The sequence below is a fragment of the Mercurialis annua genome, linkage group LG6 (genome assembly GCF_937616625.2).
Source record: "Mercurialis annua linkage group LG6, ddMerAnnu1.2, whole genome shotgun sequence".
NCBI lineage: Eukaryota > Viridiplantae > Streptophyta > Magnoliopsida > Malpighiales > Euphorbiaceae > Mercurialis > Mercurialis annua.
Window position 1 is genome coordinate 38,007,472 of NC_065575.1, and position 12,951 is coordinate 38,020,422.

General features: G+C 33.5%; 1 protein-coding gene across 2 annotated transcripts; it reads right to left on the minus strand.

Annotated features, from left to right (window-relative positions):
* Positions 1–5,687: 5,687 nt before the first annotated feature.
* LOC126686255 (ABC transporter B family member 4-like) lies at positions 5,688–11,626 on the minus strand. Of its 2 annotated transcripts, none has more exons than XM_050380299.2 (12): positions 11,460–11,626; positions 10,400–10,774; positions 10,248–10,302; positions 9,980–10,155; positions 9,498–9,719; positions 9,176–9,414; positions 8,563–9,088; positions 7,323–8,474; positions 6,957–7,223; positions 6,586–6,849; positions 6,207–6,500; positions 5,688–6,130 (listed from the first exon to the last, which is right to left on the minus strand). In XM_050380299.2, exons 2-12 carry the CDS (start codon positions 10,724–10,726, stop codon positions 5,774–5,776), a joined length of 3,879 nt encoding a protein of 1,292 aa, XP_050236256.1. In that variant the 5' UTR covers positions 10,727–10,774; positions 11,460–11,626; the 3' UTR covers positions 5,688–5,773. The 2 variants fall into 2 exon arrangements, with proteins under 2 accessions (XP_050236256.1, XP_050236257.1); XM_050380300.2 differs by lacking the exon at positions 11,460–11,626 and adding an exon at positions 10,871–11,022.
* Positions 11,627–12,951: the final 1,325 nt, after the last annotated feature.

The following is a 12,951-nucleotide window of genomic DNA, read 5'->3' on the forward strand; positions in this document are numbered from 1 at the left end:
TTAATAGATGATAACTGCTATTAATTTCATTTCTGATCATTAAGAGAAAAATAAAATACAGTCTACATAAAGTATATAACAAAACTATAAATACATGTAATAATAGGCCACAATAATAAGCTCTGAATTAACTAAAACAGACGTATTTGACAATCTATCCTATTGTCGTCTCCTATTATCATATAGTCTATCCCAAGTCGCAACTGTATGATCACGATATCTTTCCCACGCCGTGACAATAGGTGGGACTGCTACCTAATTTAAACGAACAAAGTGAGTGTAACTATCTAAATGTAGGATGACCATCTCTCTCAATGGCCGCGTGTGGAGCTCAGATGCAGGTAAAGGCAGAACAGTTCAGAACCCCAACGACACTCTAACCTACTCCCGCCTTGTATAAAAATTACAGCTGCATTGAAAAGGGTGGCAATAGGGAACAAGTCATCCACTACATAAAACCAATTTTCACTAGTACATGAACCCCCTTCCCACCTAATACAACTGATGGCATGGTCGATCCCATCAGTGCAAAGACACCCGTACCTGGCACAGGTGGCCTACTAATTCGTTTGCAATGTTTTCTCTTGTCAATTGCTAGTAATTTTAATAACCGTATACATAATCAGTCACAACATGGAACCCACAGTTGTTGTCCCCAATCACATCAACATAATCTGTAATGACGATAAAATAATTTTCGGAATAAGGTGCGCATTCGGGATAGAATCTGCAAAAAAATATATTAACAATATTATTATATATAAAAATATAAATATATTATAAGTAAGTATATTAATAATATTATTATATAAAACTTTACCTGATGCAGGAGCGGTGTAACCCCAACCTTGGGATGACCTAGCACGGCCACAGCCACGACCCATCTGTACTCCCTACTACCCGGGTTTCGTTTGGTAGATGTATCCCCTTCGGTCTGCCTCTGACTGTGGTTTTCATCTCGGGTTCGCTATAACTTGATTACTAGTCGATCGCGGATCATATATAAGTTACTAATTCTCTCCCCTTTCTCTCAAATAGAAAACCCTAGCCGTCAAAAGTTCTTCTTTTATTTTTCGCTTCGCCTGCCATCAATGGTTTATTTTTGCCGTTGGCGGTAGCCATTTTTTTTTAATTGCTTTAGAATAAAATAAATGACCGACTCCTTTTTATATTTTTTATTTGGCCCAATTACTTAAAAAAAACCCATCTTATAATATTTTTTCGTTATACCCTCACGTAGAAAAAAGTTCATTTATACCCTTTTTTGATTTTTTGTTTTCATCTCTACTCTAAAATTTAATTTTTTAACAATTAAATTAATTAAAGGATGAAAACATTATAAATTATTAATAATATTAATGTTTAATTAGAATATAGGATAAATATAAAGGATAATTTTGAATATTTTTCCAAATGAAAAGAGGTCAAATTAGCTCTTTAGGGTAAAGACGGAAATGGAAAAAAAAAAGGTGCAAATGAACTTTTTCCTAGGTCAGGGTATAAACGAATAGATGTTACAACGTGAGTTTTTTTTAAATAATTAGGCCTTTTTATTTTTGTTGGTAAATCTATCGACGAGGCGCATCAATTTCAATATAAATACAAATCAAGAATCAGAAATAGATCAAGACCTTTTCAAGATTGAAGATGAAATCGTTATAGGTAGGGCTGTGCGTTCGGTTAGTTCGGTCGGTTCGGTCACCAAACCGAACAAACCGAACACCGAAGTTTGGTAAAAATCACAAACCGAACCGGACCGAATTTTAATTTTGGCTTACACCAAACCGAACCGAAAAGTTTGGTTTGGTTCGGTTCGGTTCGGTGAAAAACCGAAATTTTTTACTTTCTCCATTTTTTTAATTTTTTTATCATAAAATAAATTCTAATATTAAATAATAAGTGTCTAATAAATATTTTTATATAGTTATTAGCATAATTATATGTTGTATGAAGTTTATTAACTTATATATCAACTATAATTAAAATATTAAACCAAAAAAATATAAATTTACATATATTTATATATCTTTTTTATTTTTATTTAATTGTTCGGTTTTTCGGTTTTTAAAATGCTCAAACCGAACCGAAAACCAAACACCAAACTTTTACCTAATTACAAACCGAACCAAACCATAGTCACCAAAAAACCGAACCGCAATTGTAATTTCGGTTCGGTTCGGTGAAACGGTTCGGTTTGGTTCGGTTTTTGCACAGCCCTAGTTATAGGTTATATTAGTATTTTTTATAACTATTTTACAGCGATTATCTTTCTTTATGAAAATTTTGTTGTACTTTTTTTATAAAAGATTTGATTATTTTTTTAAGAGTTTGTAAGTTTTCTGTTAGATAGAGAATGATTGGATCTTACTTTGGTAGAGCAGTTATGTAATTTTGATTTTATTTTGTAAGGCGATCTGCGAATTTAGATTTACATCTTGTTCTTTGTCAGGTCATAAGAAACAGTTATACTCTTTCTAAATTCTTACATCTGTAATTGCTCATTATTATTAATGAAAGATTATTCGATTGTCAAAAAAAAGTTATTAATTATTTAAAATTACGTTAATTATCAAAAATAGGTAAAATATCTAAGTTATTATGTTAGTTTATTGGAAAAAGGTATATTATTATTGAAATAGGTACATTATTAAGTTAATTATTATTAAAAAGGTAATGTATCTGAATTGAAAAAAAGTAGTGTATTATGTTAGTTAGAATATAGAGTGTTTATCCCATACAACCGTTGCGCCACGTCATTTTTACATCAAGCCAATGAGCATTTGCGATAGGGAATCTTTTAATTATTACTTATTTTTTTTATCATTCAATTTTCCACATGGCTAACGCACAATTGGTTTGTTGCACGAATGACATGGCGCAACGGTTGTGTGCAATAATTTTTCTGAAATATATATATGGCCAAATGTTGTAATCTTTGAAGAAAGTTTTATAAAAGTTCAAACCTTTCAATTTTATCAAATTTATCCTAAAATGTATGATTTCGTTTCGATTTTGTCCAACTCTCAATTTTCAATTGACTTTGCATATGTGGCACCTACGTGGCGCTGACGAGGCATGTCACACGTATGCTATCTTGACGAATGCAAGGTAAAAGATCCAAATAAATTCTTAGATTTTTTTTTAAAAATATTTACACCCTCAAATTTTAAATCATTTCAACTTAATTTGTAAAATATTTACCAATTTTGTGATATGAATTTTTTTAAACATTTTCACCCTCTTTTTCATTTATTTTATCTATTAACAAATAAAATATATAAATTAAAAATAATTAAATTATCATCCCAACCCCGTCGCATACAAATTTTTTTTCGATAATATTTTTTTTAATTTTTTTTCGAGGAGGCTCTTCCTCGTGGAGGAGCAGATCTATTCCTCGTTTTTTGGAGCAGCAGCTCCTCAGGGGAGGAGTTGCTCCTTGAAAGAGGAGGAGCAGCCACTCCGCTTTTCGAAAAAAAAAAATTAAAAACATTTAGCGCATAACGGGGAGCCGGCCGAAAAATGGTGTTAGAGGTGGAACGGTCGAAAAAAACAAACGAATTTTAATTATTTAAAAAAAATTAAAAATTAATTTATTTTTAAAAATTAATTTTAATTATAACATTGATTATTTAGAATATCTTTTAAAATTTGGAAAAAAAAACATTAAGTTGAAATGATTTAAATTTTAAGGGTGTACATTTTTCTTATAAAGTAAGAACTTAAATGGACTTTTAACCTACTAATAGATATGGTAGCATATTATGTGTCACACCACATTACCGCCACTTAAGCACAAGCATGTGCCAATTGAGTTTTGGACAAATTGAAACGAAATTATGTATTTTAGGACAAATTGGATAATATTAAAAAGTTTGAACTTCTGTGAAACTTCTTCTTCAAAGGTTTGGCCATTTTATAGCATTTGGCCGATAATGTTAAGTGATTATTATACTGGGTAATATATTTATATTTATGGATTAATGTCAAAAAAAATCACGAATTTTACACGTTTTCTCATTTTAATTACGTAGTTTAAATTCTCTCATTTTCATGCACAAACTACCATTTTTTTTTTAAATTCATGCATGGTGCTGAGGTGGCACTCATTCAATGTTTTAAAATGACCTCCACCTCTGTGAATTAACCAATGGAACCGTGACACCTCAGCACCGTGCATGAATTTGAGAAAAAGTGCTAGTTCGTGCATGAAAATGAGAAAATTTAAACTACGTGATTAAAATGAGAAAACGTGTAAAGTTGGTGAATTTTTATAACATCAACCCTATATATATATATATATATATATATATATATATATATATATATTATTATATTAGGTAATTATGTTAAATATGTACATTATTATGTAAATTATTTACAAAATTCGTAATAATTAATGGTGACTAAGTAAAGGGGTGCTAAAAGTTAGTTTTGGTGTCCGAAAGTATTAAAATGGCTTCTAGGACGCTACGGGTTAGGTTATGGTCAATTTTAGTCCGTAAAATTTGTAAATTGGCACATAAACTTCTAATACATTGTAATTAGTCCAATTTTCGAGCTTAGACTACAATTTCTTTGGATTTTTATGAGCTATTCGCGGCTAATTACGTTTTTAATCATCTAAGTCCACTGATGAGCACTAATAACGTCTGCTTGGATTCCAGCAAACAAATCAATAGCTCGTTACTCGGACGATTTTCTCTGAAAATCATCATTGAACGCTTCAATCCCTTATCACTTTTACCTGTCCGGAAAATAGGTGTCTACAATAACCAATTTTATCTCATTTCGCATTTCATTTTTCAATTGTACCTTAAATATTCAATTTGAAACATTTTTTACTGATAAGGATGAAATCATTCAAATAACTAAGTTTAAGGATAAAATTATATTTTTTTTCATTTGAAAAAATACAAATAAATCTTTCATTTTTGAAAACTAACTAAAAATCATAATCGAATTAAAATTGATGTAAATACCTAAGTAATTAAACTAAATCTAAATAAATTTAATACATACATAATTAATTTTTTAAATTTTATAAAAAATAAAAAAAAACCTTCAAACTCATCCCGGCATTAAAACGTCTTTGATCACTCGCAACCGTCCACCTCCGACCTCACAACCGCCCACCTCCGACCCGGAATCCGCTTGTCTTCCCCATGGAAGACGTACCTGGATCTGGGTCCGTCTTCCCCATGGGCAAGACGAACATCTACCCCACGGGGAAGACAAACCGGTTGCGATTTGGAGGTGGACGGTTCTGAAATCGGAGGAGGGCTAGATTGTGGTCGGATGCGGTTGTAGTATTTGGAAATACTCATAAAAAGATAGTGGCATTAATAAATTATATTATATTTAAAAATTATTATTATTATTTGAATTTGAATTTGTGAGGAAGAATAATTTTTTGTGTTATTTATAACATTAAAGGCTGTTTAGAATATATGTTAAATATGGAGAACTTTATTGAATTTTTTTCAAATGAAAAAAAGAAGTAAATTTGATACTTTGGGGTACAATTGAAACATGAAACGTAATAAGGAAGGCATTAGGCTGTTTTATAAACATGATGTCCTTTTTATGAATATTCTAAAAGAATACCTTGCTGTATGCAAACTGTAAAATACTTATGGCATCCAAATTTTAAAATACAATGCTATTGAACATTGAGAGTTTAGAAAGAGTCAGAAAAGTAATGAAGGTATTCATTTTTTCAATCTGAATTACAAAATTTTACAGTAGGAAATACATTTTCCATATATATAACTCATGCAGTTGAGGCATTTGTATGAAGGGCAATTAAAGAAGCATAAAACCCATCTTTGATATTGATCAAACTTTCATGCTTTCCCTTCTCTACAATCACCCCATTTTTAACTACTGCTATAACATCTGCGTTTTTAATTGTCGATAACCGATGAGCTACTACAACTGTAGTTCGGCTCACCATCACTCGGTCTAATGCATCCTGAACCACTCTCTCAGACTCTGCATCTAACGCGCTGGTAGCCTCGTCTAGCAGTAGTATTTTCGGACTTTTTATTACAGCACGAGCTATGGCTACCCTTTGTTTCTGTCCGCCTGACAATTGAACTCCTCGCTCTCCTACCACAGTATCGTACCCCTGCATACGCATCATAGCAACGTTAATAAAGGAATATGCCAAAAACATTATGATTTTGATTGGATACTATGCTGACCTGCTGTAAACCGCTAATAAACTTGTGTGCATTGGCTAGTTGTGATGAAGCTAAGATTTCTGTCTCAGTCGCATCCCCGTCCTTTCCGTATGCAATGTTGGCTCGGATAGTGTCGTTAAACAGAACTGGCTCTTGGCTCACAAGCCCCATCTGCTGCCTCAGCCACTTGAGTTGGAGTTTTTGAATTTCAATTCCATCTAGAGTTATATGTCCTGAGTCAGGATTATAAAATCTTTGCAACAATGCAATGACAGTTGATTTTCCACTTCCACTTTCTCCAACTAGAGCCACAGACTGTAAGAAGAAAAGATCCACATTCATTTTTGTTATATGTAAATAACTGTTTGTAATAAATAGGAAAAGAATAAGGGAATATTACCTTTCCAGAGTGAATTGCCAAGTTCAGGTCTCGGAAAATTTGAATATCCGGCCTGGATGGATAAACAAAGCTTATGTGACGAAGCTCGATTTCTCCTCTCACATTCTCTATTGTCGTTCCTGACTCGTCACTTGGATCTATCTTTGAATCCCGGTCTATGATTGAAAATATGGAAGCAACAGCACTCTTGGCCTTGGAGGAATCAGGAGCTAAGGAGCTTGATTGTGAAATTCCCATGGCAGCCATAGTTAAAGCAAAGAATACCTGCAAACCAAAAAAGATAGATCAGTATCATTGAAACATTGTTTAGAGCCTCTACTATTTAGAATATTTTCCTGGAAAAAACTTGAGAAAGAAGCATAAATGCTCACTTGAAAAACATCAGCGAATGATGTTTTCCCATGCTTGACGAGTTGAGCTCCTGCATAGAAACTTGTTGCATATACAGAAAACAGCAGGAAGAAAGATATTCCAAATCCCGTTCCGCTTATGACACCTTGCCTGATTCCTGCCTTGAGAGGGCCTTCACACTTCTTTTTGTATAGATCCATAACTTTCTCTTCTGCACAGAATGAAGCAACTGTTCTTATGTTTCCAACCGCGTCAGTTGCAACTTGGCTTGCATCCTCGTACATCATCTGCAACGATTAATTTGGCAAATCTCACCGAATCAATAAGAATGATAAACAAATTAAATATATTGGTGATGTTTGCAAGACAGAGAATAAAATGCACACCTTTGCATCTGCACTGAATCCTTGCATGAACTTTACTTGAACATAACCGGTGACTCCAATGAGAGGAATTAGTGCAAGAATAATGAAGGCCAATTGCCAACTTGCTGTGAAGGCAATAACCACACCTGCTACTGCTGATGCAAGATTTTGAACCATCTGAGCTAGTGAATCTCCAACCAAAGCACGCACTGTTGCTGCATCAGCTGAAAGTCTAGCACCGATAGCGCCACTTGAGTGCTCAGGCTCATCAAACCAACCAACCTCCATACGAACCACCTTCTCAAAACAAAGAGTTCGTATTCTCTGGATCAACTTGCTGCCGGCCACAGCAAAGAAGTAAAACTGTAATGGTATCACCACAAAACTTGCCACGCCAAGTACCATAAATATGAGTGCCCAGAACTTTGAATCCTGCCTTAATTCATGAGGTGGTTCATAAAATGTTTTGATCACTTTAGAGAGTAGTATACCATAGATAGGAAATATGACACCATTGGCACATGCAGCTATAGATCCAAATATTAGCACTGGAATCTCAGGCTTGTTGAGAGAAGCAAGGCGACTTAATGGAACCTCTGGAGCTTTTTCTTCTGATGAAGAACCTTCGTCTTCTGTCTGCAGGTTTTCAGCGACATTAATTCCTGTGGGTAAACCAAAAGAGACGGAGAATGAATGGCGACTGCTATTTCCTGCTCCAGATGATCCTCGACTGATGGATCGACGGAGTGATTTCTTTAGGCTCAACTGTCGAAATGATTCAGCAGAAAGGCTTCTTTTATGGTCCTCTGCTGCTTGTTCTGTATCCTTGTTTACTTCTTGTAAGCGTATAAGCTGAGAGTATGCTCCTTCAGGATCCATGAGTAGCTCTGAGTGTGAACCTTTTTCAACTAACTTTCCGCGATGAATGACAGCAATCACATCTGCATTTCTAATTGTACTTAGACGATGAGCAACAATAACAGTAGTTCGATTGACCATTATCCTGTCTAGGGCCTCCTGAACTACCCTTTCAGATTCTGCGTCAAGTGCACTCGTAGCTTCATCTAAAAGTAAAATGCGTGGATCTTTTAGGATTGCTCTTGCAATTGCAATTCTTTGTTTCTGGCCACCAGATAGCTGAGTTCCATGCTCGCCAGCCATGGTGTCTAATCCCTGGATGCAAATATAAACCAAGTTTCAAATTAAATGAACCAAAAACTGTACACCACAACGTCATAAAATTTAATAGAAAACCACTTACATGAGGCAGTTTATCGATGAATTTAGCCGCATTGGCAAGTTCAGCTGCAGCTCTTATCTCCTCGGTGGTTGCTCCATCTTTTCCGTATGCAATATTATCCCTAATGCTGGCTGTGAACAACACAGGTTCTTGACTGACAAGTCCAATTTTCTCCCTGATCCACTTTAGCTGAAACTCTTTCAGATTGATTCCATCTATTAGTACTTCACCAGCTAGTGGATCATAAAACCTCTCTATCAGACTGATCACTGTTGATTTTCCGCTTCCACTTTGTCCGACCAATGCCGCAGTTATTCCACTTGGTATTGTCAGAGAAAATCCACTAAATATTTGTTCTTCTGGTCTGGCTGGATAATTGAAATATACATCCCTCAACTCGATATCTCCGCGGATGTCATCCAAGACCTTTCCCCTTGTGTCAGAAGCATCTATCTCTGGCTTTCTATTGATAGTCTCAAACATTTTATAAGCTGCAGCTTGCCCAGCAGCAAATGCACTCATGCTCGGAGATGCCTGTCCGAGGGACCTGAAACACCACAAAATGTTATAGAAAAGCATCAAAGAATGTGCTATCGTGTGTGTGCGCACGTATTTATTCCATAACGGGACTTACATAGAACCGATCAACACAGCAACAATCACATTGAGCACGTCGCCTCCTGTATATCCCTTTTCGAGTATCATCTTTCCACCAAACCATATTGCCAAGGAATAAGTACAGAATATGACCATCATTAGCACTCCAAGACCTAATCCAGAAGCAGTGCCTTCACTAACACCTGAGTTGTATGCAGTAACAAGAAACTTCTTGTAATTACTTATTGCTTGTTTCTCCCCAGTAAAAGATGCAACCTGGTACAAAATGTAAAGACAATAAGCATACTCTTCAAAACAATAACTATACATTTTCACAGGAATCTATGACGTAAACTTACAGTTCTGATTGAGCCAATAGTCTGCTCGACCACAGTTGCTGCTTTCGCATAAGCATTTTGACCGCGAGATGCCATCTTAGCAATAGCGATCGACATCACTGCACCAGCTACCACTAGCAGAGGAATAGCTGATAACATAACCAAGGTAAGTAACCACCCTTTGATAAATGCTATAACAAAACCTCCGACAAATGTTGCTACGAGCTGTATTGCCTTCCCAACCTGCATTTAAGTAGATAATATTATATATAGCAGGGATGCATAAGCATACTACACTACTGCATAATGTAGCAGCAGCAACCTCATCCTAATTCCCGTTTCAAAACAGTTGCAATAGTATATAACGGAAACGAAAACATTACAATTAATAGATTAAGCACATTTAGCAACAATTTGCCAAGGTAAGTCATGCAAGTAGTAATAGACTCAGTATGATATTATCAATCTATAGGAATTCTAATTACTCAAATAGATTTCAATACCTTCTCTCCCATAGCATCTTGTATAAGAACCGTGTCACCAGACATTCTACCGATAACCTCTCCAGTGTTTGTTTCCTTATCAAAGAAAGCAATATCTTGTCTCAAAATGGTTTTCAGATACAAAGCCCTTATTCTTGCCGCCTGTCTCTCTCCGGTGACCATCCAGCAAGCCACCTCTGCAACACAAAAAACAGGATTTTTCAATTTATAAACTACATAATCTCAGTATATCAGATAAACCTTATGAATTATGAGTATATTTACTTACGGAGAAGTGATGCAATTGCTGCACCTATCCCCAAGTAGACAAATTTTAGAGACACCTGAAATTCATCAAACCAACAAATTAGTACCATTTTCACAAATCAAATGCAAAAATACCATCTAAATTATAAGATTGTTCTGATTTAGATAATTTACCTTAGAAACTACATCAACCACTTCTTTCGTTTGGGTTTGACCGAATGCATCGATGGTATCACCAAGAACAATAGCCATAAGAGGCATAGCTAAACCATTTCCAATAGCAGAAATTGTGCCAACAATCATCAAAATAACATCTCTCGAATCCGCAAACGAGAAAAGCTTTCGAAACGGAACCGACTTAGTTTTTTCATCTCCTTTGCTCTTCTCTGTCTCTTGCATCTCTTGTCCATTAGATTTCTTCTCTTCCCCCTCTTCATGGCTATTTGATGTGCTTGCTTCATGCGTATTCGTCACGCCATTTAGGCCATTCTCGTCGCCCATAATAGTACTACTAATCTGATTATCAATAGCTCGAGATTAATACTATTTCTGCAGAACACAAACAAAAAAATGAATGAAATCAGCACATCATATAAAATAAAATGAGACAGTAATAAACTTTATTAATCAAAGATCCAAACCCACCAAATGGAATAAACAAACAAAACTTAATGTCTAGATAGATTAGGGGATTCAGTAAACATCTTTTTCTTGTACTCAACTGAAGTAGCCATTAAGCAACAAAAAGGTGAATAAATAGAAAGTTTGATTTAAAAGTAAATATTCAACCCAACTAACAATTTATAAATTAATTTTCTAATAGTTTAATCAAAACAGAGAAAAAGGTGGAAATAAAAGAATTTGGACCTCTAAAACATTCATAAATTTCTAGAAAGTCGGTTAGAACTTACAACTACCTAACAAAAACAGCAAATTAAACTGAAAGATTCAATAACAAACTCAACTCAAACACATATTATTATTATTAAATATACGTGTTAGTAATATATTTGTTGAGCAAGTCTGCAACTAAAATGCTTTAAAAAAGGACGGGATATTTTTCTCACAATCTGAAAAAGATCCTAAAAAAACCTAAAAAAAAAATAGTCAACTGAACAAGCAGTAAACCAAACCTCCACTTTATGAAGAACCCATTAAATAGTAATTAAAAAAGCAGCAAATAAGCAAAATTCATAGCTGAAAAAGATCTACTGAGAAAGATTTACTTGCGTACCAAACAAGAATAATTGGTAGTAGTTGAAACGACAGAGTGTTTTTTAAAGATTTGGAGTACAGCTTTTGTGCACTTAAAATATAATTCCACTACGCAAATGATTCGAACATTATATACATAGCCGTAGTGAATGATTGCTTGTAGAGCAAGTATTTGAAATCGTGATGATAAGTGGTCACCCACCACCTGTAAATTTGAATAATCTGCAACAGCCAAGAAGTAGTACTACAGATGGGTCAACAGGGTTTGGAAGTTTCCTTGCGTCAAACCAAATCTTTTATTTTGTTTATTTCTTTATTCTTCTCTATGATGCTAATTTAATTTAATACTCCCTACATATCTTCTTGGAGTATGGAGTATATATATTAGAATCCAGTGAAAATATTATAAGTATATTCGAGTAATATTTAATTAGGTGTTTCAAATCTTTAAAGAGTTATTTTTTAGATTATTTTTTTAAGCTTAACCGTTTATTAATATTTTATATTTTTGGCTTTTTTTTATCTATGACTTTCATTTTTTAAATTTTCAATTTTAACTCATTTTTTAATTTTTAATTTCAAATATAGTCATTTGTTAAATTGAAGCGGCAAAAAATTTAAATATGCTTTTTATTTTATTTTATATTTTTTTAATTTGCATTTTTGTTATAAAAAATTTCAAACATAAAGTAATTAAAGAGTATGTTTAAATCTTTTTTCAAATTCAAAAAAAAATTAAAAATCTGTTAAAATTGAGGTTTTTGAAAAATAAGATCAAAAATAAATAAAAACGAAATGGTGAAATATTTTTGAATAATTAATGGCTATAATTAAGTTTAATAGATGATTAATAATTTTTTTAGATTAATAATAAATGATTTAAATACATTGGCAAGTAAATTTTTTTTTTTGTGAGACCGAGAGTAAGAATATGTAAAAGGAAACCGAACCAAATCAGTCTGCCTTACACTAAGGTCAGATTTTTTGTTTTGAAAAAAATTAATCTCAACGGCTTGATTGACAATAAAAGGATAAAAGAATTCACGGTGTCACGCATGACGTATCACTACAATAAAGAATTTGGTATTATTATTTGAGAAAAGAGCCAACCTGACCCTTAAACTTGTATCTAATGGTCAGATAAATCACTTTTAAGTTATTTTAATCAATTAAATCTCTAATTTTTTTTTGTCTCAAAATCAAATAAGTCCTTTTAGTCAATTAGATTGTAAAATTTGTGTTTCAGAATTAAATAAATCACTTTAGTCAATTATTACAAAATTTATATTTCAGAGTCAAATTAATTACGGATTTGATATGTACATATTTGAAATTATTTGACCTCAAGACACAAATTTTGAAATCTTATTGACTAAAAAAATTAAAAGCGATTTATTTAATTCCGAAATATAATTTTTAGAATCTAACCCACTAAACGAAATTAAAAATGACTTGTTTGTTGTACTAACTTGTAAGCATATGTATGCTACTCTTCCATCCTTTCACTTTTA

Excerpts from the sequence above, each read along its gene's own strand:
- LOC126686255 (XM_050380299.2), bottom strand. The coding sequence starts at position 10,726 with ATGGGCGACGAGAATGGCCTAAATGGCGTGACGAATACGCATGAAGCA. Across the intron at positions 10,303-10,399 it reads TGGTTGATGTAGTTTCTAAG|GTGTCTCTAAAATTTGTCTA; the intron begins GTAAATTATCTA and ends GATGAATTTCAG. Across the intron at positions 10,156-10,247 it reads AGCAATTGCATCACTTCTCC|AGGTGGCTTGCTGGATGGTC; the intron begins GTAAGTAAATAT and ends TTTGTGTTGCAG.